Source organism: Arachis duranensis, chromosome 5, assembly GCF_000817695.3.
Source record: "Arachis duranensis cultivar V14167 chromosome 5, aradu.V14167.gnm2.J7QH, whole genome shotgun sequence".
Taxonomy (NCBI): Eukaryota; Viridiplantae; Streptophyta; class Magnoliopsida; order Fabales; family Fabaceae; genus Arachis; species Arachis duranensis.
Genome location: NC_029776.3, coordinates 102,395,615 through 102,421,548, shown reverse-complemented (window position 1 = coordinate 102,421,548; position 25,934 = coordinate 102,395,615). Strand labels below are relative to the sequence as shown.

The 25,934-nt window shown below is 32.4% G+C and overlaps 3 protein-coding genes across 3 annotated transcripts; 2 read left to right on the top strand and 1 right to left on the bottom strand.

The window, feature by feature from the left end:
• Positions 1-3,197: 3,197 nt before the first annotated feature.
• On the top strand, positions 3,198-4,199 carry LOC110281614 (uncharacterized). Its single transcript, XM_021144002.1, has one exon. The coding sequence runs from the start codon at positions 3,198-3,200 to the stop codon at positions 4,197-4,199; it is 1,002 nt and encodes a 333-aa protein (XP_020999661.1).
• A 4,830-nt stretch (positions 4,200-9,029) lies between these two features.
• LOC107491025 (phosphoenolpyruvate carboxylase 4) lies at positions 9,030-21,616 on the bottom strand. Its single transcript, XM_016111804.3, has 20 exons — positions 21,450-21,616; positions 18,728-18,891; positions 18,440-18,551; positions 18,274-18,351; positions 18,105-18,173; positions 17,848-17,926; positions 17,658-17,734; positions 17,203-17,298; positions 16,508-16,646; positions 15,589-15,720; positions 14,367-14,434; positions 14,052-14,285; positions 13,290-13,415; positions 12,840-12,941; positions 12,624-12,770; positions 11,508-11,606; positions 11,013-11,101; positions 10,678-10,804; positions 10,393-10,599; positions 9,030-9,944 (listed from the first exon to the last, which is right to left on the bottom strand). Exons 1-20 carry the CDS (start codon positions 21,603-21,605, stop codon positions 9,120-9,122), a joined length of 3,126 nt encoding a protein of 1,041 aa, XP_015967290.1. The 5' UTR covers positions 21,606-21,616; the 3' UTR covers positions 9,030-9,119.
• A 2,097-nt stretch (positions 21,617-23,713) lies between these two features.
• LOC107491026 (nudix hydrolase 1) lies at positions 23,714-24,718 on the top strand. Its single transcript, XM_016111805.3, has 2 exons — positions 23,714-24,018; positions 24,231-24,718. The coding sequence occupies exons 1-2, from the start codon at positions 23,847-23,849 to the stop codon at positions 24,530-24,532; spliced, it is 474 nt and encodes a 157-aa protein (XP_015967291.1). The 5' UTR covers positions 23,714-23,846; the 3' UTR covers positions 24,533-24,718.
• Positions 24,719-25,934: the final 1,216 nt, after the last annotated feature.

Below are 25,934 nucleotides of genomic sequence, written 5' to 3'. Positions count from 1 at the left end.
GGCTTATAAATTTCATAGAAAGAATCTAATGGAACAAGATGATGAACCTTTTTCAATTACATATGCAATAAATTATGCTTTAACAAACAGCCATCATAGTATAATTTTTAAAAACAAAGAAAGAATTTATGTTGATGAATTATTTCAGAAAATTGTAAAAACAGAAATACCAAAATATAAAGCTATTGAAAACCCAGTTCTATTATTAAAGGAATCATCAGAAAAATTAGTTTCATCGAATTTTCAAATAAGAGAATCTAAAATTAATAGCCCTTTAAGTTTATCTAAGTTAAAGATTAAAGAGGAAAATTCTGAAATAAAAGAATTAACAAAAAAGGTCAAAAAATTAAATGAAACCCTAAACACTAAGTTATGACAATAAATAAAGAAAAAATATATGTAACCTATCAAGATAAGAAACAAGAGCTCTTTGAAAGAGAAAATCGGCTAAATTATTTACAGTTTTCTGAAATAAATCAAAGAGCATTTGAAGCTCTAAAAATAATCTATGACAAATTGAAAGGAGAAGTTGAAGAGTTAGAAAAACTAATAGAATCTCTAGAAAATAGTGATGAATCGATGATAGAATTTGCAGAAATTCTAAGATAAATAATGAAGTATACAAAGATTGAAAGACCAGAAAACAAAATAAAAAGAAAAAGGGCGAAAAAATTAAAAAGTAAAATAAAGGAGTATAAAAGGGAGTTAAATAATCTTCAATTCGAAATTAATGACCTTATAATAAAAAGGATAGAAATAAGAACAAATATAAACAAGTTGGAGTTAAACTTAAAAAATTTATAAATGCCTGGAACACCATATTATGACTTAAAAGAATTAAAGCTGTTGAAAGAAAAAATGGAAAATAAAATTGAAAAATTAAACAGACATTTAGAAACAGGAGAAAGTGTAGAAATAAAAGAAGTTATTGAGGATTTGAGAAGTTATAGACAAACAGATAAAAGATTTTATATACAATAATCAAAGCAAAAAAGAATATTATAAACTAAAACAAGATTGAAAAACTGTAAAAATGAAATCAGAATTAGTAATAGTAGAAATGTTCAATACTTTTGATTATGAAATTACAAATTATAAAGTACCACCAACCAAATCTATACAAATTATAAACTCATTCGAAGCAAAATATGAAGAGTTAATAATTTTAAAAAAGAAATTAAATTGGTATCAGAACCAAGTTAACGATTAAGGGTAACACTTTTTCTTTAAACAACATTTTTAATGACACACTTTTTCAACCACAAAATGACAAAAATCTGTACATATCCATCTTTACACTAGATAGACCCTTAGCATAAACATATTGATATAAAATTTTTTAACAAGTCTCATCAAACTCTTCTCGCAAGTCAGGGGAAAGGAAATCAATAGAAGCAGGAGAAGTAGAGTTTTAGCTGGTCCCACAACACGTGTCACAACCCGAGTTTCTCACGGTTTAAGTGTTGCCAGCATGTTTGTTCCTCCAAAAACTTATGCACATTTTTTGGAAGAATTTCAAATGTACTGAAAATATTGGTATTTTTTAATCGTTGATTTGAATTATAAAAAATATATATAATATATATTAATTGAAATCAATGGTTAAAATAATTGAAATATTGGTGTTTTCGATATATTTAAAATTTTTTTATATAATATTTATTTTATTATTATCCCACTCACATGTACAACACCAATAATAAACTAATATAATAAATAATTTCTGGTAATTACGTACGTGCTTGGTTATATATGTTTATCTGCAATTCAAACAAGAAGTGGATGTGTTTATTATGATGTATATGTTCTCTCTGCCAACCTTTTTTAATTTAAGCAAGTAACAAGTAACAAGTAACGATTGGTTTGAAATTAAACAAAGGTATTCAATATTTCAAAAAGATAAAAAGTTTTAGCTTTTTCCTTTGAGTTGAGAGTTGAGACTACCAATAATGAGAAAAAACCAGAATAGACATATCAATTACATTGTATATCCCGTAAAAAATCTGCACGAAACAAATGTAAAATATTGAAGCAATATTAAAGTTGGATAATATCATAATACAAATAGAAGAGAAAACTGTACCGTATATGGACTATGGACTATATATGGAGCAAATCCACTGTCTCATTTTTATTTTATTTTATTCTTAAAAAATACAACTATGAAAGGACTATATATGGACCAAATCCACTGTCTCATTTTTATTTTATTTTATTTTTAAAAAATACAACTATGCAATATCTCATTATTCCATGTTTGCCTACTCATCACACGCACCCTAGCGCTGAATCAATTTTTTTTGGAATACCTAAACAAAGAGAAAAACATAAATAATAAAAAAATTATATATAAAATAGATCATGGTTCTGAAAATCGGACCGGACCGGCCAGTTCAACCGGAAAAACCGAGAACCGGTCACCTAACCGATCCGAGTAACGCTAATAACCGGCTGGCAAAAAACCGGCCAAAAAACGGTCGAACCGGCGGTTAACCGACGAACCGGAATAATTGTCTGATTTTTTTGCGGTTCAGTGGTTTGCAAATTCAGATGCCAAACGACGTCGTTTTGGCATTTTTAAAAAAAAAAAAGGAGAAAGCCGTTTGCGAAACCACTAACCCTAATCTGATACTCCCTTTAGCAGCCGCGACCACCACCGGCCGAGCCCGCCTCCTTCTGAATTTGGTAAGACTCTGTTCTTTCACCTATGCTTCTTGATTTTGATTTTCTGAGGTTCTGATCTTGTTCTGTGAGCTCGCCTATTCTATGCTTGATTTTGGATTTTGATTTTCTAGCTGCTTCATGAATCATGATGAATATTGCATTGCTGCTTTTATTAGCTGCTTCTGTTTTGCATTGCTGCTTCTGTTACCTGCTTTTGTTTGCTGTTTCATTATTTTCATCATTGCTGTTATTGATTTTGAATATGTTTTGCTGCTTCTGTTTGTTGCTTCATGATGAATATTTTGATTATTTTCATGGTTTTCTGAAGTTGTTTTCTGGTCTTTGATTTTCTGATTGTTATAGATGGAACAATCACAAAGTAACCCACAGCCACAAGATTCTCAAACTGGTTCATCCAGAGGTAAATCTGATCCAGTTTGGCAGTATTTTACAGTGAAGTATGACAAAAATAACAAGGCTCAATATACATGTATTTTCTGCTTGAATACTTACAATGGAGGGGGATATATAGAATGAAATATCATCTTGCAAAGATCCCTGGACAAATTAAAGTTTGTAACAAAGTAACTGAAGATGTTGAACTTCAATTCAAAAGGCTTTTGGAGGAAAACAAAAAAAATAAGGCAGAAAAAAGAAAATATACAGCTGATTGTTATGATGTGGAAAGTGAAACACAAGCGGAAGAAGAGGGTGAAGCACCTAATCCTGTACAACCTCCGGCTCCTGCAACAATGGGAGACAAAGGAAAGAGAAGAGCGATTGCTGCTACTCCAATTAGAAGTTATTTTAAGGAAAGGACTACGCTAGGCTCTCAACCAGCTTTGAAAAGTGTCTTGGCCAGTAAACAAGTTAATCACAAGGTTAAGTTGGGGCTTGCAAGATGGATCATTGATGCACGGATTCCATTCAATGCAATTCAATCACCTTACTTTCAACCTACCTTGGACGGCGTTGCTGCAATTGGACCTAGTTTCAAGGGACCGTCGTATGACGAAATGAGAGTTCATTTGCTGGCCGATCTTAAGAAGGAGTGTCAGTTGCTTGTGGAAGGTTATAGGAGCTCGTGGAAAAGGACTGGTTGTACACTGATGGCAGATGGCTGGACTAATCAAAGGCAGCGTACGTTAATTAATTTTCTAGTTTATTGTCCTGCTGGTATGTCATTTGTTAAGTCTGTTGATGCTTCTGATATGATAAAAACTGCCGATACCTTGTTTAAATTGTTTGCTGAGGTTATTGAGTGGGTTGGGTCTAGTAACATTGTGCATGTGGTTACTGATAATGCTGCGAATTATGTATCTGCTGGAAAACTCATTCATGAAAAGTATCCAAACATTTTTTGGTCTCCTTGTGCTGCTCATTGCATCAATCTTATATTGAAAGACATAGCAAGTCTTCCTCATATAGCTGACCTTGCCTCTCGTGCTTCAAAAGTGACTGTCTTTGTTTACAATCATATGATTTTCTTGTCATGGCTTAGAAAAGAAAAGAGTGGAAAGAAATTGTTCGACTAGGAGTAACACGTTTTGCTACTGTATTCATTACTTTGAAAAGTATATATGATCATAAAGAAGACTTGCAATCATTGGTGATTGACAAATATTTCACTTCTCATAAATTATCCAAGAGTGTCGTCAATGGGAAGATGGTTAGTTCAATTATCTTGGATAGTAAGTTTTGGGAGGATTGTTTTACTACTGTTATGCTTGTTGGTCCTCTAATTAAGTTATTGAGGCTTGTTGATGCTGATGAGAAACCTTCTCTGGGTATCGTGTATGCGGGCATGTAAAGAGCCAAAATTAATATCAAGACAATGTTTAGAAATAGGAAATCTGCATACACACCTTATACAAGTATCTTGAAAATGCGGTGGGATAAGCATTTGAAGCGTGACCTCCATGCAGTAGCATACTTTTTGAATCCAGATTACTTCTATAGTGAAGGGTTTGTTGAGAAGGCAAATATCTTGAGGTCTTTGCTTGATTTATTTGATATTGAAACTCTTTGCGATGACTCGGTTGCCGCAATGCAAGAGATACAGTTGTATCGAGATCGAAAAGGAAGTTTTGGAAGAGAAAGTGTATTGAAAGCAATTAAGAGACTTGAATATTTCTATGTTCAATTTACTTTGAATATTTTTTAAATATTGAATGAGAATTGATAGTTGAATTACATATTCTGGTAGGTGAATGGTGGAGGCTACATGGTGGGAGTGCTCCTAACTTGCAAAAAATGGCAATTCGTCTTCTTCATCAAACATCTTCATCATCCGGCTGCGAGAGGAACTGGAGCCTCTTTGAACAAATCCATTCAAAAAGGAAGAACCGATTAGAGCATCAAAGGCTAAGTGACATTGTTTATGTCACTTATAATCTACGCCTTCAATCTAGAATGCATCGGAAGAAGAAGAATTATGATCCAATTGACATTCAAAGCATTGACACAGTAGATTTTTGGGTAATGCCGGATGAAGGTGATCCTGAATTTACTAATGGAGACATCGAAGGCATTGAAAATTTAAGTTATACGGATAATGCTATGCCTTCATATCCTACAGGTGATTGAAATAGCAAAACTTGTTTCATTTCCTCTCAATATCTGATGTAAAGTTGTAACTTTAATTTTTTCTTGGTTTTCTATTTTATTTTATTAGATGGAGGAGATGTGGAACTTGATGTGGATTTCCCTAATGTTATTGATTTTTCAAATACAGCTTCTTTTGGTGGTACTTCTGATGATGGTGGCTTTGGATTACCTGTTTATGATGGAGATGTTGGAACACTTAATGATAATTATGATTTTTGATGAGTTGCACCTTTGATTAGTTGAAAACTTGCTAGTAATTGTATCTTTTGAATGTAGAACATTATGAGTTTGTCATTATGTACGTTTTATTTTTTGTTTACTTATAAACTTTGATGTTTGAAGTTGTTTGTGAACCTCTAATATTAAATAATGGATAATTTATTATGTGAAATATTAAATTTTATTAAGTTAGAGATCATTGAATTTATATACTTAAGATTATTTTAAATTTTTTAATAATTTTATTTAATATTTAATTAAATCGGTTGAATTCCGGTTGAACTCCGGTCGAACTAGTAAACCATTGAACCAGTGGCCTCACCGGTTTATTGACCGGTCCGGTTCTCGCAACCTTGAAATAGACTTTAAAAAAAATAAGATATATAAGTTCTTTCGTCACATTTTTTAGGATTTATTTATCCAAATAAGATAGGAATTTATAAATTTTATTTGTCTTCGAAGCAATATAATTTTTTGGGGATAAAAACATCTGTTGTGAAATTTCTCAAAATATCATTTGGATATATACTTTAAAAAATTGTTTCAAAAATTAAGCAACATCACCAAAGAAGAACCTCGGAAACAAGCTATCATCTAAGGCAGTCCATTCACAGAAGCTTATTGAATTATATGTACCTTTTTTACTAGAAGGTCTGCTATTGAATTAACAAATCTTTAAATTAATTTGACACAAAGATCCCAATCTCTTTGCTTTAATTAAAAAATTTTAACAATAACATTCGTCTGCATGATCTTTTGGTTGCTTGTCTCCATCTGCTCACAGTAGCATGAGTCTCATAGAAGTTTGTCTCACAATGCACTTTTCTAAGGTCACTCCCCAAACCATTACCAAACCTTGCCAAGTTGCAAAGAGATATGTTCTTAGCATACTAATCCTAGGTACGCTGCTTGAGCAACCCGGCAACCAGCATCCCAAGTAGTCATCTCAGATGCAACAACTAAAATCGGTCTTCCAATCGTTAGCCAAAACACTACCATCACAATTGAGTTTCTTATAATCTGAGTCAGGCAAGAACTCATAACTCCATAGAGTTTAAGGTTGAGGCAGAGGCTTTGGATAGATCATGTACCAAAAAACTAGAACTTAGCAAGCAATTGAAAAGGACATAAACACATAGGCCACTTTAAAACTATCCTATTTGTCTCCAACCAAATGCACCATACTATTGTCATAAAGTTGCATCAGCTACTAGATTCCAATGGGAGCTTTGGAAGTGGGCAATGCATCATTAACCAAAAAAGTGGCTAACTCTTTTGGAAAATGTGAATATTTCATAACCAATTCCAACTGAAATGATCCATCTCTGATCATCCTCCTTTCAAGAAGTCAAGTATATCCTACCTGGTCTGAATAGACAAACGATGAGGAAAACATTTCGGGCTACATGCAAGAAATGTCAAAACCTTGAGCCAAAATTTTGGGATGATTATTTTTATTGCTTAGTGACAATTTAACCATCATTAAATTTTTTGGCGACGGTTAAAAAAGCGTCACCGATTTGAGCATAACCTTAACCGGTGGATTTAAAGACGATTTTGGACAACTATTGGTAAAATTGTCGCTAACTTGTAACACATATCGAAGTGATTTTTTTAGCCATTAGTATTATGAGAATCCTCTTAAAATTGTATGACCTTTAAAGTAGTTACTTAACAATTTATCTTGGGAAAAGATGTTTTGAAGTCTTTGACTCTAAGTGTTTTGTTTTAAGGAAGCTCTTAATAAGTTTTCAATCAATAATTCTGGACTAGTTGATCTAAGTTATTGGGTGATAAAGTACCTTTTTGCTTTTAAATTTTTCGATCTTTTCATATTTTTTTTTTATCACTATTGGAGAACAAGTACAAATTTTAAGCACCAAAGAAAATAAAAAAATAAAAATAAAAAGCATGATGCAAAAAACAAAGAAAGAAAAAAGAATGACAAAAAAAAGAAGAAAAACAAGTAAGAAAATAAATAACCACCACAAAAGAAAAATCAGATTACTAAGTTCACTCTTCATCATCATTATTAGTTTATTACGGTCCTCATTTTTTGTTTCTGGGCACTCTGCGTGTGTTCTTCTATCATTCAGAAGCTCTTGTTTTTTTTTCTTAACTATCAACACCAAACTTAGAAATTTTTCAGGATCTTAAGCATAAATGTTTTGAGTTATATGAAGAGGCATGTGTACATACAAAAAAAAGAGGTGGCATTGATAGATGATGAGCAAAATATTGAGAAGATGACATTTAATCATAATAGTGGTTGAATAGAAGAAATCATGCATGGAAAAAAAATTTGAAAAACTAATTTTTTTTTTTTGAAGTTGAATTGACAACTCCATGAAGTAAACTATGAATGAAGATACTTAGGAAAGAATATTTTTAGTATATTTCACACTTTGAGAAAACGTTAGATATCTCAATGAAACTATTAAATTATATTTGAATAAGTATTTACGAGATATTATTTTACAAAACTTTTTCAAAGTTAAGATTAACTCAGATCACAATTGATCTAGAAAATATTAGATACTATTCCCTCAAGCATCTTCAAGCTATGCTTGACTCGAATCACTGCAAATATAAAAACGTTAGATATTCTTAAATAGTCCTTCTCATGCACCAATGCGACATAGACCAACCAAAAGGATCTAAGAATCTTAGACATTCTTGTTACAAGCTTCGCTAAAATTGATCACTATTGGATCAGATTATAAAGACAGTTGAAAGATGTGTATGAAATACCCTTTTCATATTGTATCTTAGATCCTCATCATTCCAAGAAATAAACAAATATAGGAACTAATCGTATTGTATTTGCTAATCTGATATGAGATAAAACAAATTTTTAACCTAAATTACACATAACTTGCAGCAACTCTTCTGAGGTATGAAAAATTTACATAAATGAAGAAAGATAAAGAACTTAAGATGAACATTTTGAAGGCAAATAAGCAACAATTTGTTTCTATTGAAACTTCTTAGTTCTTTTTAGGGTCCTTTAACTTGTATTTGTAGTGGGAGCATGACAAAGAGACATTAGAAATTCTCTTTCTTCATGACAACTTGATTCCATAAAATTTGCAAGAAGTACAGGTTTCTTTTGCTTGGTACAGTGCTTCTAATAGTTTCGCTAAACTGTTCTGTACATGCAACAATAGAATGAAAAAAAAAAAAAACGTATTTCAAACATTCTAGCTTGATGAACAATCTCATATTTTGGAGCTAAAATATATGTCAGTGTAAAAGCTTTTTTAGAGTTTTGGAATGACGTGTATATCTTGATTATGAGGTGCAAGAATCAACTTTCCATAAGTTTTGAGGTGGGTAGGCAACTTTAAAATCTCGTTATGAGGTATTCTAGCATTAATTATACCATTCTCAAGTTTTATACATTTATATTTTTAATAAATTATTTAAAAAATATTCTCTAGTAGTTCAGAAATTGAGTAAACTGTTAAAAAATAAATTAAGAAAATTTCTAAATTATATTCATGTTACCTAAAGTATTTTACCAAAACATTTTATTGAGAAACAACCATACGATAATATTAGCCAAGTGGAATGAACATGATAGCTTACAACATGAGTGTAAAAACATATATAGTTGTTGATAAGTTAAGTCATCCTGTATTCCTCATCCCAGCAGCAATACCATTTATGGTTATGAGCAAAGCATCTCTAGCTTTAGTATTGTCATCATCACTTCTTAACCTCTTAAGTATCTCTACTTGTAACATGTTCATTGGATTTAGGAAGGGAAGTCTGCTCTCAATAAGCCTCCTCAAGATCCTGTTGTTCTGTTGAATTTTCCCATGCCCACTAATCACTAGTATAAATTTCCCGGTGGTTATGAGTTCATTCCTTAGTTGACGGCCGAGATCTTTTCGCTTCTCAGACACAAGAACATCATCATAGTGTTTGGTAATATAAATGTCTGTTTTTCCCAAAATCATCTCAATTAGGTCTATGGTACTTTGAAAGAAAGGCCACTCTTTGTACATGGCTTTTAGCTCCTCAGTGTGCCCTTTCTCACAAGCACCTTGTAAACCGGCACCAACTCCAAGCCAAGCTGGAAGAACAAACCTGGTTTGGGTCCATGCAAAAACCCATGGTATGGCCCGAAGGTGTCCGATTCCTGTTGTACTCTTTCGTCTCGCGGGGCGACTACCTATGTTAAGGAAGCCAAGCTCTGCTTGCGGCGTGGCTTCATTGAAATAAGAAAGGAATTCTGGATTCTCATAAACTACACTACGGTAACTCTGACAGCTTATTTTTGAAATGTCTTCCATTAAACTTCGCCATTTTTCTTCTCGAGGTGGAAGAGGTGGACGAAGTGTAGCAAGTAACACAGCTGTTGTATATATTTCAAGTTGTCTAATAGCTGTGTCTGGCAACCCAAACTTGGCTTGGATCATCTCTCCTTGTTCAGTGGAACGAAGGGTTCCCTGCAATGAATATTACAACTTATTCATAGCTTATATAATTGGCCAATTCTTAGAATCCAGTATATATACTTAAGCACAAAACTTGAATGTCAAGTAAATATTTGATTTCATATGTTCTTCTAACTTGAAGATCAACATAAACACTAAGTAGTCTCTAGACTTCTCATGTCAGAAGAATCATCTACTGACATCTGTTTTTAGATATTTGGTTAGAAAGAAAAATCAAGCAAGAAAGTTCTAATACTTCGTAATTCAGTAAATGCACAAACATACAAACCTAAACTGTGTTACACTAAGTTATTAAACTCCTAAATCCAAGCTAAAAAACTAAACCAAGAACACACAGCAACTAACAATGAGAATTTAAAAAAATAACAAAACTATAATTTTATAAACAACTAAAATTTTCAAATAGGATTAACAATTATGGTTAGATTAGAATACACACCATCACAGAGCCTGGTGGTTGGGACTGAATAGCTAGATACGTTGGGCCACCACCACGACCAATAGTGCCTCCACGGCCATGGAACAGAGTAACTTTAATACCATATTCATGGCAAGCGGCTACAACATCCTCCTGAGCTTTATAAAGTTCCCAAGCAGCAGTAAAGCGCCCAGCATCTTTGCCAGAATCAGAATACCCAACCATGACCTGCATATATAAAATACATCCACTTGAATTGCACATAATAGATATAACATTAATTAAAAAAATCATTATAAAAAGCACCTCTTGGTGCCCGTTATGGTTCTTAATGACGTGTTGCCGATACCAATCTATTGATAGAAGTTTTCGAATAACTGAACCAGCCCCCCTTAGGTCCTTCACAGTTTCAAATAGCGGAACGACACGTAGCCTATGCGAAACCACACGCCAATATCAGTAAAAGTTATCTTCTCCAAAAAGGCCTAAAATTTTGACCCAGAAACAAGTAATGCACCACAAGAGCATGCCTCATTTCTTTGTCATAACATTAAGCATATACAAATTTCATCTCAAGTACTTCTATGGTAAAATTAGTATACTCAAGTACTTATGTAAATGCAAAAATATTATGTGCTTACGTTCCACCGGGACATGGACTTCCTTTCTCCCCATGAACAGCAAGTCGTGCTTCCTTTTGTAAAAGCTCTACTGCAAGGACATCACTTGCCTGATGGTAAAAGAAGGCCCAAAGTCATTTTCTTAAATGCTTAAAAATTCATCAGAATATAGAGGAAATGAATTTTTCATATTAAGGAACAAACTTCTCATAAAAGTAGTTGTATGGAATATAGGGGAAATGAATTTTTCAGGTAGGAGCTAAGTCTTCCATTCAATAGGTGTATAGCCAGCACCTCCTAGAATAATCTAGAGTCTAAACAACCCCCTCTTAAAGCTAGTTTTTGCAATGAAGTTAGGTTCCCTCGATGTTAATATGGTAGTGGAACCTAAGAATTAGGGAGTGTGTAAACATCATAATAATTGACGGAATATTTAAATTTATTTTGCTCAATTATATTCATTTAAATCACAAAGTTTCGTTGGATAAACTTTGAGAGTAGTAATCATAATCATACATTTGAAGCCATAGAGATCACATAGGCACCAAGTGAATCACTTCCCAACTCAGCAGCAACACGAAAGGTATCTAAGACTTCTTGAACATCAGGCGCAACCTAGAAGGTATAAAATCAAAAACAGTGAGAAAGGTGTAGACGAGAAAAGAATGTCCAAAATTATAGTTATTAAAATAAACATACCAAAGATGGGGAATTTTCTATGCACTATTGTAGAGGTTAGTGAGAAGGTAAAGAGTAAAGAAAGACTGAGAAATCTTTGGTGAGAAGAACCTCTCAAATAGAACATAATAAAAACACTACAAGTATTCGTTCAATAACACCTCCCTTACCAAATCTTTTATCAACACCTAATCAATTCTTTTGTAATCCAATCATATCTCGTATGTCCTTATTCAATAGAACAATTTCATCACTTAAACATTCAACTTAAATTCTTATTACTTTTTTACTCCCCACCGCTTAGTCCCGTACAACAAAATGACGAAAGTTAACTTTAAAATAAATAAAGAGCAAAGATGGGTTTACATTCTAAATTCAGTTTACATGTCCTTTCTATACACAATTAAGGGTAGTCCACGCCTCACAACTGTTTAAAACATATCTAGCATATGTGAATATAACTTCTCTCCAACATCCTAAATACCTTTTAACATGTTTTTGTTTCCACTAGAAAATAGAAAGAGAAAATTCCATGACTTTGGAATTAGTTCATATACTCAAACCACAAGAGACTAGAATACAGTTTATTATTTTATGGTTAAATTTTGCACCCGATATATTGATCAGTTCTTATAGAAATAAAATTGACGAACTACTCCTAAATTTTTGAAATATTAAACATATTAATTCCAAATAAAATGATTACTCCATAATTTTGTAAAAATATAATTTGGTAGAGGAATTAATTAAACTATTTAAAATTTTAAAAGATTAATTTATCCTTTTGTTTTGTAAGAGACTCATTTGCTTAATATTTTAAAAGATAGAAATTAAACAATCAATTTTCTTTAATTAATCACTAATTTGTTGAAGCAAAAACATAAAAGGGACCGTTACTCTTAAGAAAAATCCTCCATCCACTAGACTAGCAACTTTTAAAACAATTTAACTCACCTGTATACTAGGAGGAACCAATGGTCTTTTCCCTTTCAACTCTTTGGTTAAGAAGTCCAATTTCTTCTCTTCATTCCACTCACTGTATGTACCCATTCCCAAGTACTTGGTAATTGCATCAACTGTTTCAGAATGTCTAGTAGATTCCTGTGACAAATCTAATTTTCAGGGCACATGTGATCATAAAAGGAAAAATGAGCAACATAATATTCATACCTGACGCAAATCAAGCTTCATTAACATCATTCCAAAGGTAGAAACTCTTCGAATTAAGTCAGCTAATCGACCATCTGCTAGCACTGCAGATCCACATGATTGCTGAGGAAATCGAGAGTTAAGATAAAACTTTGAAAGGACAACCTTGAAGGGTATATATAACTATTTGAGTTCTTACCCCACAGCTTAAGCTTTTAGGAGATAGAATTCACGACATTGTATCAAAGCCTATAACAGAAATTGTCCCATTCTTCTAAGTATTAATTGAATTTAACATAGGTTACATGTGGTATGTGTATTGTCAAAGCTTAAAACTCAAGAAAAAGACACTATTGTGAGAGTACATATTAAATATATAAACATTCATGATCATGTACCTCTACCAATAGTTTAAGCTTTTGGGGTAAGATATTTCATTATAGGATGAAAAGTAGCAGTAGGAGAAAGCACCAGAGATTCATAACAGAGGAGCAGAGGTTCCAAAAGCTGTTCTGTTGTTTCATAAAAATCAGATGGATTTTGCTCACATGGACAATCCTCTAGAAGAAACTCTAGCCGACTTTGACTTCTTTGAAGCTAAACACATGGAACAGAAAATGAATTCATTCACTACAATATTATAAGCTATAAACTAATTATTTCAATTACTTGCTAAAGACAAAACTGAAAATCAACAAGTTTACATACTACTAATATACATAAATGCATTAACTTTAAGGTGAAAAATCGCATGAAGATCATCAGATGTCAATTTTGTCAAATATGTCGAATTATCTAACGGTTCTTATCTGTTAACTTTACATAGAGATAATTGTAGTCTCTACCTAACTTTAATGGATCATCATAAATTAACCTTTTATGGACAATTATAAATCTATTTGTGAAATAAAAGTCAAATAGGAATGCCATTCACTCTTTATTAAGAATTAATCGTGCAACAAGTTCTGCAAACATGATTAGTTAATGATTCGTCACAATCACAAACATCCATAATCTTTCAAGTAAGGGAAAAATTAAGCCAAACCATATGAGACAAGAGAGGAATGGTAGCGGATATTTATATTCTCTAGTTATTTGAAAAATACTTGCATTTAGCCTTTTCATGCAGCTTAAAATGGTTATCCACACACAATCTAAATAGAAATATAAGAACTTCTCTCCAATAAAATAATGCAAAGCCTTCACAAGAACATGATCAGAGGTAATTGATACCTTATCTTTTACATGTCCAAGTACAACTCTATAAGGAGCAAATCCAGGACCATCAGAAGGCTTTGGCTCCAAAAGTTTTTGAAAGCTTGATCTTCCTATCTGGGATTCTGCAAAGAGCTTCCTCTGTGCAAGGAGTTGACTAGAAGAGTTGAAAGAAGGAGAGCGTTGCATTGTTTCTGATTTAGTACTTTGACCGTCTTTCTTGGATGTCGTCGGACATGAAACCTCGCTGGCCTATCAATAACATGCATGGAAACATGTATATCATCTTAGTCTATGTAGCAAATTCAAAAATCTATTACTCAATTGATCAACCTTGTTCTTGGGTTGCTTTGGATCACGTCCTGGCATGTCTAGTCTGGGATGGTGAGATTCACCATGTGCTACATGAAACAAATCACTTGAATTAATAAAAGTTGACATATTCTAAACAAACCACAACATGAATCGAAAGAAGCTAGGTTGTGATGATAACCTTAAAAAAGACAGAAGTTACTTGAAGCATAGGTACGACATGTGATATGGACAAAATAGGACAAGGATATGGCGATACAGAATTTTTATAAAAATATAAGATATAATATAAATAATAATTAATAAATTATAATGAAAAATAAACATTAAAAGGAATTAAATGTATTTATAGCTAATATTTGTACACATGTACAGAGTAATAAAAATAATAAAAAAGTAATATATATTTTCATTCACTAAAACATCTAGGAAGAGAATAGCGACGTCAACGGGATAGGGCGGGGGCGGGAATGCCTCCCTGCTTCCCAGCTTCCCAGCTCCCAGATTTATTCTCCGTTCCTGTTTTCTGCTGTGGGGGAATATTGTTCCTCATTCCCATTTTCCACAGGGCTCATTTTTCGCGGAGACTCTCTGATAGTTCTGGCTAATTATTAATTTTCATAGGAATAGAGTTGAAAGTATCCATCCTATACAAAAACAACAAAATTTTGTACAAAATCTAAATGATAAGATGGTGACTTCTTTTAAAATGATGCAGTGGGAGATGCCATGGCCAGTGAGCACAGAGAAGTGAACGAGGGAAGGAGACGTGGCAGCAGAGAGAAAAATGGATACGACGACAGAATTGTGGAAAGGAACGCCACGAATATATCCAGGTTTAAAAAAACGAAAGAATAGATTGCTATTGATATAAACTTATATATTCAATGTATCACAATTCACAAGAGTATTCATGTCGTAACAGTTGATGAGATTTATATTCATTTTTAATGCAATAGGAAAGGGGAATAATTCCACAAGGACAAGAAAACTTTTGTTGGTTTTATTACTATTGTGTTTACCAGCATAAGATGTAAGACACTAATCACAGTAGACTGTGAATGAAATTTTGCGACATGTCATGGATGACAAACATTATGTTAGCTTTATGATTGATGAGATTTGCACTCATTTTGCATGCAACTGGAATCGAATTCCACATGGAGGAAAAAGCTTTTTATTGGATCTAGGAGGAAAACGTAACATAGAACTAGATAGGAGGCTAGAGCACAATTGTGTGTACCAGCAAAAGTGGGTAAATGAGCTGTAGCAGGAAGGTGAGTTGGAAGAGAAGAAGCCTGTTGATTAGGTTGTTTTGATTGACTTCTGCTCGTAGGTTGAGATCGATGCTCACGATGATTCTCATTATTTGCATCTAAAGATAAAGAAGTGATTGTCAATTCCTAAAAGTAACTTAGCATGAATATTATACTTGAAACATGATGCGATTGAAAAATCATAACTTTGAAATAGAAATATCTCTAATTGATCAAATAAAAAGAACAAAGATACATAAATATAATAGTAAAATGAATGTGGCATAATCCTTTTTTTTTTTTGGCAAATCATGGCATGTAGTGACAGAAATAACTATATAAACAATAGCAATAATTTGAATAATATTATCATTTGAAAAAGATAGATATCATTGTCTCGTTTGATGAAACCTTACAAAGCATCCTTATGAAACCATATATAGCAAACAAACATGTTCGGAAGCAATAAAAAATCTTGTATTTTTTAATTATTGTTTTCGTAATTCAATAATATTATATGTAATAAATGTGTAATTATAGATATTAAATTGAATAAGATAATTTTAAATTATTGTCTTCCACGTATTGCCATAAAAAAAAAAAAAAACTAGTTATTAGTCAAAAATGAATTTCATTACCCAAGTCTTGATGTGTATGTCACAAGCTAAACTAGTGGGGCTTTAGGGAAGGCAACTAAGGTTGTATGTAGTTCATATGATAATCTTACAAACTAAAGCTTTAACTCCTTTTTACTAAAATATATTTATTTCACTCTGCTAGTGTGTAATTAACGTGTATTACTTGACAAGCAACATTCAATGACACACATGATAATTAAAAGAAAGCTGACAAAAAAAATCATAAAGTAATTAGAAAGATGTAACCAAATGAATTCTACTGACAAACCTCCTACAATTTCACGAGCTAGTTTCAACAACTTATCACTGCACCTATTCATGGATAGCTCAAATCTCAAGCTATCCACTTCTTGTATATAGAGATCAATTGCCATCCATTTAGATAAAACTGAAACATCCTTTGTTACCTAGAACAACAAAGGAAAACCAATTATGTTACTGTTGTGTATGTCAAGGATTCTTAGATTAAACTGCAATTTCCAAGAGTAAAACAAGTATTCTACAACGAGGAAAATAAATCAAATCTAAAATCTAAGATAGAAAGATATGGTAATTTGATGATAATACTTGAATTACAAGCAACAAAATTCAACAACAAAACTAGAAAAGTATGTCTCCTACCACTAGGATCAATAAAAAAAAAAAAAAACTAAATTTCAGTCAATCCATTTTGCTGTTACGCGTCAAAATAAAATAAAGAAACAGAATCGTAGTTAGGTTTTCAATTTCTTCTCAAATGTATTACAAAGCTCATTATTTTGACACAAAACAAAAAAGTGTACAAAATAAGCAAAATTTCAAAAAAAACTAAAACAAAATATTAAAAAAAATACTACCATACTAGTGGACTATGTAATTTTTGCTACATTTCTCTATGTTTAGTTATCAACTTATCCTTTCAAAAATAACAATCTTGCCAAAATATAAGATCAAATAATACAAATACAAGTACATGAAAACCACCTTTGCTGTCACATTTGGGTTTCCATCTCTGTCACCTCCCATCCAAGATCCAAATCTTATGGGAGTACATGTCAACGGAAGTGGTTTTCCTGTATGCTACAAGGAAGAACAAGTTGCGTTGAGAATAATATACTAGTTACTGAGAGAAGTTTGGGAATATATATTTATATATAACCATTTACGTGCCGACTCTATCTAATGGTTTAAGTTTTTAGGAGAGATGATCCATAATATAGTATCATAGTTTCTATAATAAAAAGATTCCATATTTCAATCTTTGTTACCTCATTCTTTTAAGTAAAGTGATAATTATAGCAGGAGGCAAAATGGGATTATACATATTGTCCATATTTCAAGCCTAAAAATGATTCTGTGCTTGAAGAGCATATATAACAATTCATATGCATTTCTCTAACGCATTAAACTTTTGGAAGACATAGTTCATAGCAATATACCTTCTTTAGAGCATTGCTAACTCGGCGTAAATAACGGGGAATAGCTTTCCAAAGTGATTGATGCACAATATTCAATCCTGGAGAGTTTAAAAATAAATCAAGGGGTTCTTCCACTTATATTAAAAGTTTAAGATATCAGGTGCAAGGTTATGAAATCTTTAGTATATAACATAGTACTCTATAAACTTACCAGCCCTAGCTTCGTCAACTGGTGTAGGCTTTTGGCGCCTAAGCTCATCTGTTTGCCAAATTGAAGTTATCTCTCTCACCTATCAAATTCATTATGATTTATGAAAATTGAAAAAAAAATGTACAAAAGGAATAAAGTAAATATCACAATTAAGACATAATTTACACCTTAAATACCATACTATGTTACTGTTTTCTTAATGATAACAATTAACATGTTTTAATTTATTACAGAGAAAGAAAGTCAAGAAATGGTACCAGATCTTCAATCACCATTTCTCGATCTTCAGTGCTAAGATCAAGTTGAGCATTATAGTCCAAAAGATGCTGCACAGAAAAGAAACATTAATTAGGGACAAAATGCTTGTGGTTTCAGGTAAAACTTCCATTGAATTTATCATGTCCTAAGAAGGTAAGAAAATCTCACAGCAATTTTAATGTGTTTGTATTGTAAAGTGCGACGATTAATTTGTGTAGGATGAGCTGTAAGAACGATTTCAACCTCCTGTGGCAAGAAAATCAATTTTAATTTTGAAGAGAGAAAAAAGAATGAGTTAGTGTATTTCACAAATTTTATGAAGAACAAAAGAAACCTGCTTGCAAACTGTGTTATAAAGCTCATCTGGAGTAACTCCACCTTGCACCAATTGGTTAAAGATGTCATCACAAGATTTTGCAACAAGTGCTGTGTTTCCCTTACGAAGCCTGCACAAACATATCCATATGATTGAGGGAAGTATTTCACTCAATTCTTATTAGAGAAATGTTATATAAGCGATTGATTCTAACAACAACACATGACAGCTAATCCAAAAACAAGAGAGTGTCATAATACACATTTCTCTTGCTTTAATATTCTAAAAGGACACAAACAAAATCACCTGTGACGGGTCTCAGCTATACCCATCAAAGTAAGATAATGGCTTAATGCACGTGCGATGGTGAGAGCTTCGTCCAATGACAACTTGGACAACTTTGAAGCCAATTGTTTCTCTAACAACTCTGCCATGTCCTCAATCCCTGCTTGTCGCATGTTACAACCACTCTAGCAAATAAGAACATACAACAACAACAAAAATTAAGAGCTGTATCCTCAGTAATCTCCTATTTTTTACATACTAGAATTTTATCCTTGTTCTCTAAATACACAACAGCACATGGCAATCGACTTTTCATGAAGATATAAATATATGTGTGTGATGACATCTAAACTAGTTGATTATGTGAAAAGTGCAATAGCAAACTGGACATCACACTCGACAAAAAAACAAGTGTTATGGCATTAGATGAAACCACATCAACGCGAAACCGGTCACCTGATTAGTCTAGTATTGGCTAAAAACTAGATGCCTCAGCAACCAATAAAAAATTGGGTAAACTATTAGAATTGGTAGACGTTTATATGATTAACTGTTTTAAAAAAATAATTTTCTTTCAACAAAAAAATATCTTAATTTCCCTAATATCTTAATTTCACTAATTTAATAATTGATCTTCTTTTTAAAAAAAAAAGATTCTTAGCATAATGAATTTACGGCTAGTCCATAGTCCATATTATATAATATTCATTTGTTAACATAACCAAAACCAACAAGAGAGAAAACAAAGCAAAATAAGGAGAGCAGTGCTCTTAAATGATCACCATCCTTATTCCTTTGCAGATAGTTCATCTTTTGCATTTTTGGAATAACAATTCGTTATGCCATCTGTCCATAGTAGAAAATTTCTACATTTTGTGCATGCATCTTCATTTTCTTTGATGATACAAGAGCCTCACACAGGGCTTTGCTGATTGTCTACCATCTCCTTTCCTTGACCGCTACATTCCTATTCCTCCCTCCAATAATCCCCTCCTTGGAGTATTCATTCGTGTTTTAATAAAAATAAAAAATTCTTCTCCAGACTTGTTTAGACACACTTTTTTTTTGAAGAGTAAACAAGCTCAATTCACTAAGTGGAGCATACAAGAGACAAAATATAAATTTAAGCAACCTCTATATCATCTCTAATATAGCCATCAATAACATAGATTATTTTGCATTAATTCTTAGAACAATTAGACACAGTTAAATATTATCACGTATCAGTCTATCCAATCTTATTTTTGATATGTATTTTTGAAATAAATTTAAAAATAATATACGTTGTTATTATTTATTAACAAAAAATATTTTAAATATTTTATATAATTAGAATAAAACATTAAAAATTAATTTATATTTTAATATTAATAAAATATTAAAATATTATTACGATTTATTTAAAAAATAATTTATATTATATATATATGTATCCGGTGTCTTATCTGTGTCATGACGCTGCGTTTGTTTCTGAGAACAGGATAAGACACTAAGGATAAGACAAGACCCTGATGGATAAAGATACAAAATTTTATGTTCTTGTCTTCTGTTTGGTGATAAACTAGAACAAATTATGAAAATCCAATTTATTCTTTTTTTTCATTCAAAAAATTTGAGATGAAAAGTATAATAATAAAAAATATAATTATAAAAAATCAACAAGAAAGAAAAAATTAAAAATAAGTTGGGTCCCTTGTTAGTGTCTCCGTGTCACAAAATACACTAATTTAGTGTCTCTGAACACATTGTCTCTATCCATGTCTCTTCTGTTAAATACGATTTTGTGTCTCTATATTCCTATTTCAGTGTCCTGTCTCTATAAACAAAAGCACCTTTATATGAGTGTTTGTCCACAGATCATAATTCCAACCTTTTATTAAGTAGGGCAAAATAGTATGGTAGGCTCATTTTACTTTCGTGGAGCAGGCCAAACTGGCCAGGCCTTTACACTATTGACAGAATAGAACAGATAGCTTACTTGGCAACCCATATCTCCTGGTCATAAGCACCAAGGCCAGCAACATAAGAATGAATTCCTCAAACATAGTATTGGGCTCTCTCTTACATAGTAGACCCAATATTAAACTCTCTTGGTACAACAACCAACTCTCCCCATAATCCACCCGTACACTTCGTCGATTTTCACGGTAGTCTCTCTATTCTCTTCGAGCCTATTGTCATCAAAGAGCTAAGTCAGCTAACATTCTATATACAAGAGCCTTTCCTACAACAACCTACTCTCCCTACCACTACTCAACAGAAATAGAACATTGCCCCTTCCAAGAACCGAAATTGCTTCCCTTGAAGATGACGATTCTTGGAAAATTGTCAATACCACATCGTCAGTCAAACCAATAGGATGCCATTAGGTATGTCACATCAAATACTAAGTTATTCTTCAAATTTTCCAGCACAATATTCGCTGCCTTTTAGATAGATGATGACATAGTGATAATAGAAAATTCAATATTTCAAATCATATTAATCAAGTACGCACTTCACTCTAGTTTCAAAATTAAGGGCCTTGACACACTTAATTACTTCGGATTAAGGATTCTCATCACAAGATGGAAAACTCTAAAGTTCTCCACGGAAAACATAAAAAAAAAGATTAAAAAATTAACGGTAGTGAACATTTCAAGAACAAAGATTAAAACAAAAAAAAAGGCAATTAAGACATGTTAATGTTCGAGAGGATGAATCCCAAAAAAATAAAATAAAAGTAAAGATAAAAAATGGAAACCTGTGCAAGGACACGGATTTTGTCGAGCATCTCAATGAACTTGGTTCCGACCTCACGCTGCAAGACATCGTTGAAGAGATTGGCAAGTAGCCTACAGTCATCTTCAAAGGTTTGGAATGAGATATCTTCTACTATATCATCTGTGGTGTCTGTCATTGTTATGTTGTTACTTGTTAATGTCGATGATCGAAGAAATCAAATTATTAAACGCAAAATTAAAGATCCATGCAGAACAAGAAGAATAAGGAGATAAATTAATGGAATGAGAGAAAGAGTGAGTGTAGTTCATTGCGCGTAAAGAAAGATGGAAGAGAAGATCGAGAATGTGGGTTGTAAGGTTGAAACCTGCATCCAACAAGTGGCAACCACTGCGGGAACCAAGAGCGACTGTAGTGGAATTTTGATCGTCTCTTTTTCCATCATGTAAAAGACACTTTAACACGGTCAAATTCATTTTACGATTTTTTTGGGGCCAAGGGAGGATCACTAACTTACATAAGAAAATTAAAAGATAAAATCTAATTTCGTTATTTGATATTTTAGTATTTTTTTAGTGAATAATTAATTAAATTCTGTTGTTCCAATTTTGTATTTATTATCCATCTTGATAACGAAATAATTCTTTATTTTGGTTTCTAAAATTTATTTTACGAGTCTGTTGAGTTTAGAATTAATAATAAAATAGTTATGAATACAAATATGACTACTAGGTTATTAAACTATAGTCAGTTGCAAAACTTCGCCAGAATCCATAATTCAAGTGGAATCATCACAAATAAAATTTATATAATTTTCATCATATATGATAAGAATATCTTTATAAACAATAGCAATAGTGTCTTTATCATTATCTTTATTTTTGTCTTCTTTTTTTCTCCTTAATTGTTCTCTTTTCAAAAATCTACAATACCTCTTGATATGTCCCGGCTTGTCACAATAGTGACAAATAAACTCTTTTTTTTATTTGTACTTTCCTCTTGACTTACTTCGACTCTCTGACTTGTTAGAACTGTGAAGTTTTCTACTTTGACTTTTCCTCCGTGACTCTGAAACAAGTGCTTCTGACTATGAGGAGGCATTAGTCAAACATCGCTCTCTTCTTCTGCCTTCTTCATTCAACATGCTCTCTTTCACCATTGCTAACGTCAACTTCCCATTCGAAGTTGAGTTAGTCAGTGTCACAACCAAAACTTCCCAACTATCAGGCAAAGAGATCAATAACAAGACTTGCAACTCATCATTCAAAGTGATTTCATTATTTGTCAGTTGGTTTACCGTCTCCTGAAAAATGTTCAAGTGCTCCGTCATTGATTTACCTTCAATATATTTCATATTGACAAGCTTCCTAATCAAGAATGCTTTGTTTTGCACATTCTTCCTCTCATATAACTCTTTCAATTTCTTCCACATCTTCTCGGTATTCGTTTCGATGTCAACACGTGGATACACGCTAAGATCAAGTCATTGCCTAATCAAAGCAACTGCCTGCCGATTCAATTTCTTCCATTCAGCATCGGATTTAGTACCTTTGGATTTATTCCCTTCCACAAGATCATATAAGTCCTTGCTATTCTAAATTAAATAATTTTGGGAATTCAGTTTGACCATATTCGGTCCATGAGTATTTTCCTCCATTTAATTAGCACAGAGATAAACAACCAAAGCTCTGAATACCATTTTATTGAAAAAATCTCAACAAAAGTTCAAAACAAAAACCTGTCTAACAGCACAGCGGAAGCACCAGAAATAATTTTCCCACAACCTATACAATTAAATGAGCAAAACTAAAGATACTCTAAGTAACAATTATAATGACAGAAATTAAATTATTAGACACTAAAATTTTAACGTGAGAAAACCTCAAAAGAGGGATAAAACATAAATCTTGACAAAAAAAAAACAATATAACTAACAAATTATATCCTAATATTTATCCTTATACCAAAAATAACATACTAAAATTTTATTAAAAATAAAATAAATTTACCAAATCAATATAATCAAAGTCAACTTGCTCTTTTTCCCTAAATTTCTCTTCTCTTTCGATGCTGTTTTTCCTTTCATTCAAAAGAACGAAGCTTCGTTGTTTTTTTTTCAAAACTTAAAGAAAGCTTCTCTCTTCCGCTGCATTTTTGACTACTTTTTTTATTTATTTATTATTTGTTTTTTTCCTTTTAAAACTGTGGCCCCACTTAGTTGGGACCCACCAACACAAAGCTGGATCAATCTTTTCTAGGAAAGATCACTCAGTGGACTAAACCAAAACTTTTACTTCGGTCAAACGGTCAAACTCAGCCTAAGCGACACCGTACGTGTATAAAATACTGATAGCACATAGCACCACAACACAGAGACAGAATAGAGCGAGTACACAATACGCTCAAATTTCTCAACCACATGAAAATGGTCAACAAGGAAGGGCCATCAGCGCCGACATCTCCGCCAACGCCGGTGCCAAGGGTTGCGGTGGTTGTTTTCATCTTGAAGGGAAAATCTGTCCTTCTCGGCCGCCGCCGCTCCTCCGTTGGCAACTCCACCTTCGCCCTTCCGGGAGGCCACCTTGAGTTTGGTTGGTCTCCTTCTCTCTGATTCCTTTCTCTTGTCTTCAAAATTTTCTTTGATTTCAGTGTTTCTCTAGAACGTATGTAAAAGAATTTCATCAAAATATGGTTAAGAAATTTAAAAACAAAATTATGACATTTATTAGCAGTCTTTTATTTTATTTAAAAAAAAATGGATGTATTAATTGTGAAAGGGCTATTTCGGACTTTGCACTCTCAGGGGAGAGCTTTGAGGATTGTGCGGCAAGGGAAGTGAGAGAGGAAACAGGATTGGAGGTTGGGAAAGTGGAGCTGTTAACGGTTACAAACAACGTGTTTTTGGAAGAGCCGAAGAAGTGCCATTACGTCACTATCTTCATGAGGGCAGTCTTTGGGGCAAATGAAGCAGAGCAGGTGCCACAGAATCTGGAGCCGGAGAAGTGTGACGGGTGGGAGTGGTATGCGTGGTCTCATTTGCCAAACCCGTTGTTTGGGCCTCTTGAGAGGATGGTCAAAGGGGGTTTTGATCCATTTCCAGTGTAAAATCCTTTTTGGGCTTAGTTCGGTTTGGTTTCGTTAACTTTGGGTTATAATAGATCCGCATGAGCATTGTAATGTTAAGGTTTGTATTTATTTCTCTTTTGGGTGCTGCGACTTTGTATTGGAATTTGGTGAGGCAAGAAATGAACGAGCAAGCATAATTCGATTAGATTCACCAATTTCAAATAACATATGGCATGCTGTTAAAATAATAATCTAACCAAATTGGCTTGGTCGAGATTAGTCAATTCACTCGTCAGTTAAGTAAATGTAAGTGTAAGAGGGTTGAATTTTGTTTTGTATATGCATGAATGCATTAGTTAATGACAAATTCTTAAATGGAGTTTAGATCTTTCAGAGTAGAATATACGGAAGAAAATCAAAAAATAAAATCAAAATCATATGCAAAAGTTTTAAGTTTATTTTCTGGACAAAAAAAAATTCTCGAACGAGTTTCTAGTAATTTAGAGAGAGACAAACACATATATATATCTTAGATATTGTATTTTGATTTTATTTTTTCAAGTACAAATATAAAATGAGACATTTTTATCTTTTAATTTGGTGATTTTATAGCAATTGATTTTTGTATGTTTACGGTTTAATTTGTGAATGACTAAATGTTTTTAGAAAATGAAGCAACAAATCTCTGGTTTGAATTTTTGTTTCGATTTTTATCCAATTTTTAAATAGTTATTCAACTATTTTAACAAAAATTTAAATCTAACAAAAGTAACTTGCTAAATATAAAAGTTGTTACTCAACTATAAAAAATTCATTAGTATTTGTTATTTGGGTAATGTTAGGTAATTAATAATTTTTTTGAACATGGACAACCACCAATCAAATCAAAACACACTACGCTTCTAAATTATCCACCTAAATTTTAATATTAGAATAACCATCACATTATTTAGTATTTTTATTATCTACCTATACTTTTTCTTGTTATTTTTGTCTTTCAAAAAATCTTTCAAAATTATTTTATCAGCAATATGAAATTTTAGATATTATTTTTGTAATTTATCTTCAAGTTTTAACTATCGACATTTTTAACTAAAAAATACATTAAATGGAAAACCGTCAAATACAAAATTACTTAGAAATTACTGAACCGGATAGAAATTAGCCAGTCGAACCAAACTGGAATCTAGCCGATTTTCCAGAAACGGTATCGTTTTGCATTCACTGTGCCCCCACCCCTTCTCCAAACTCCTTCGTTCCTTCCTTCAGAGCTTAGTTGTCAGAACTAGTCAAGCTATTGATTTAGTAGTTTATTAGTTTAACTAATAAATTATTGGTTAAATTAATAGAATCAATCGTATGTAAATAAAAAATATAAAATAGTTAAAAATATAAAATTAAAATTTAAAATATATATCTTTATTAATATTATAAAAATAAT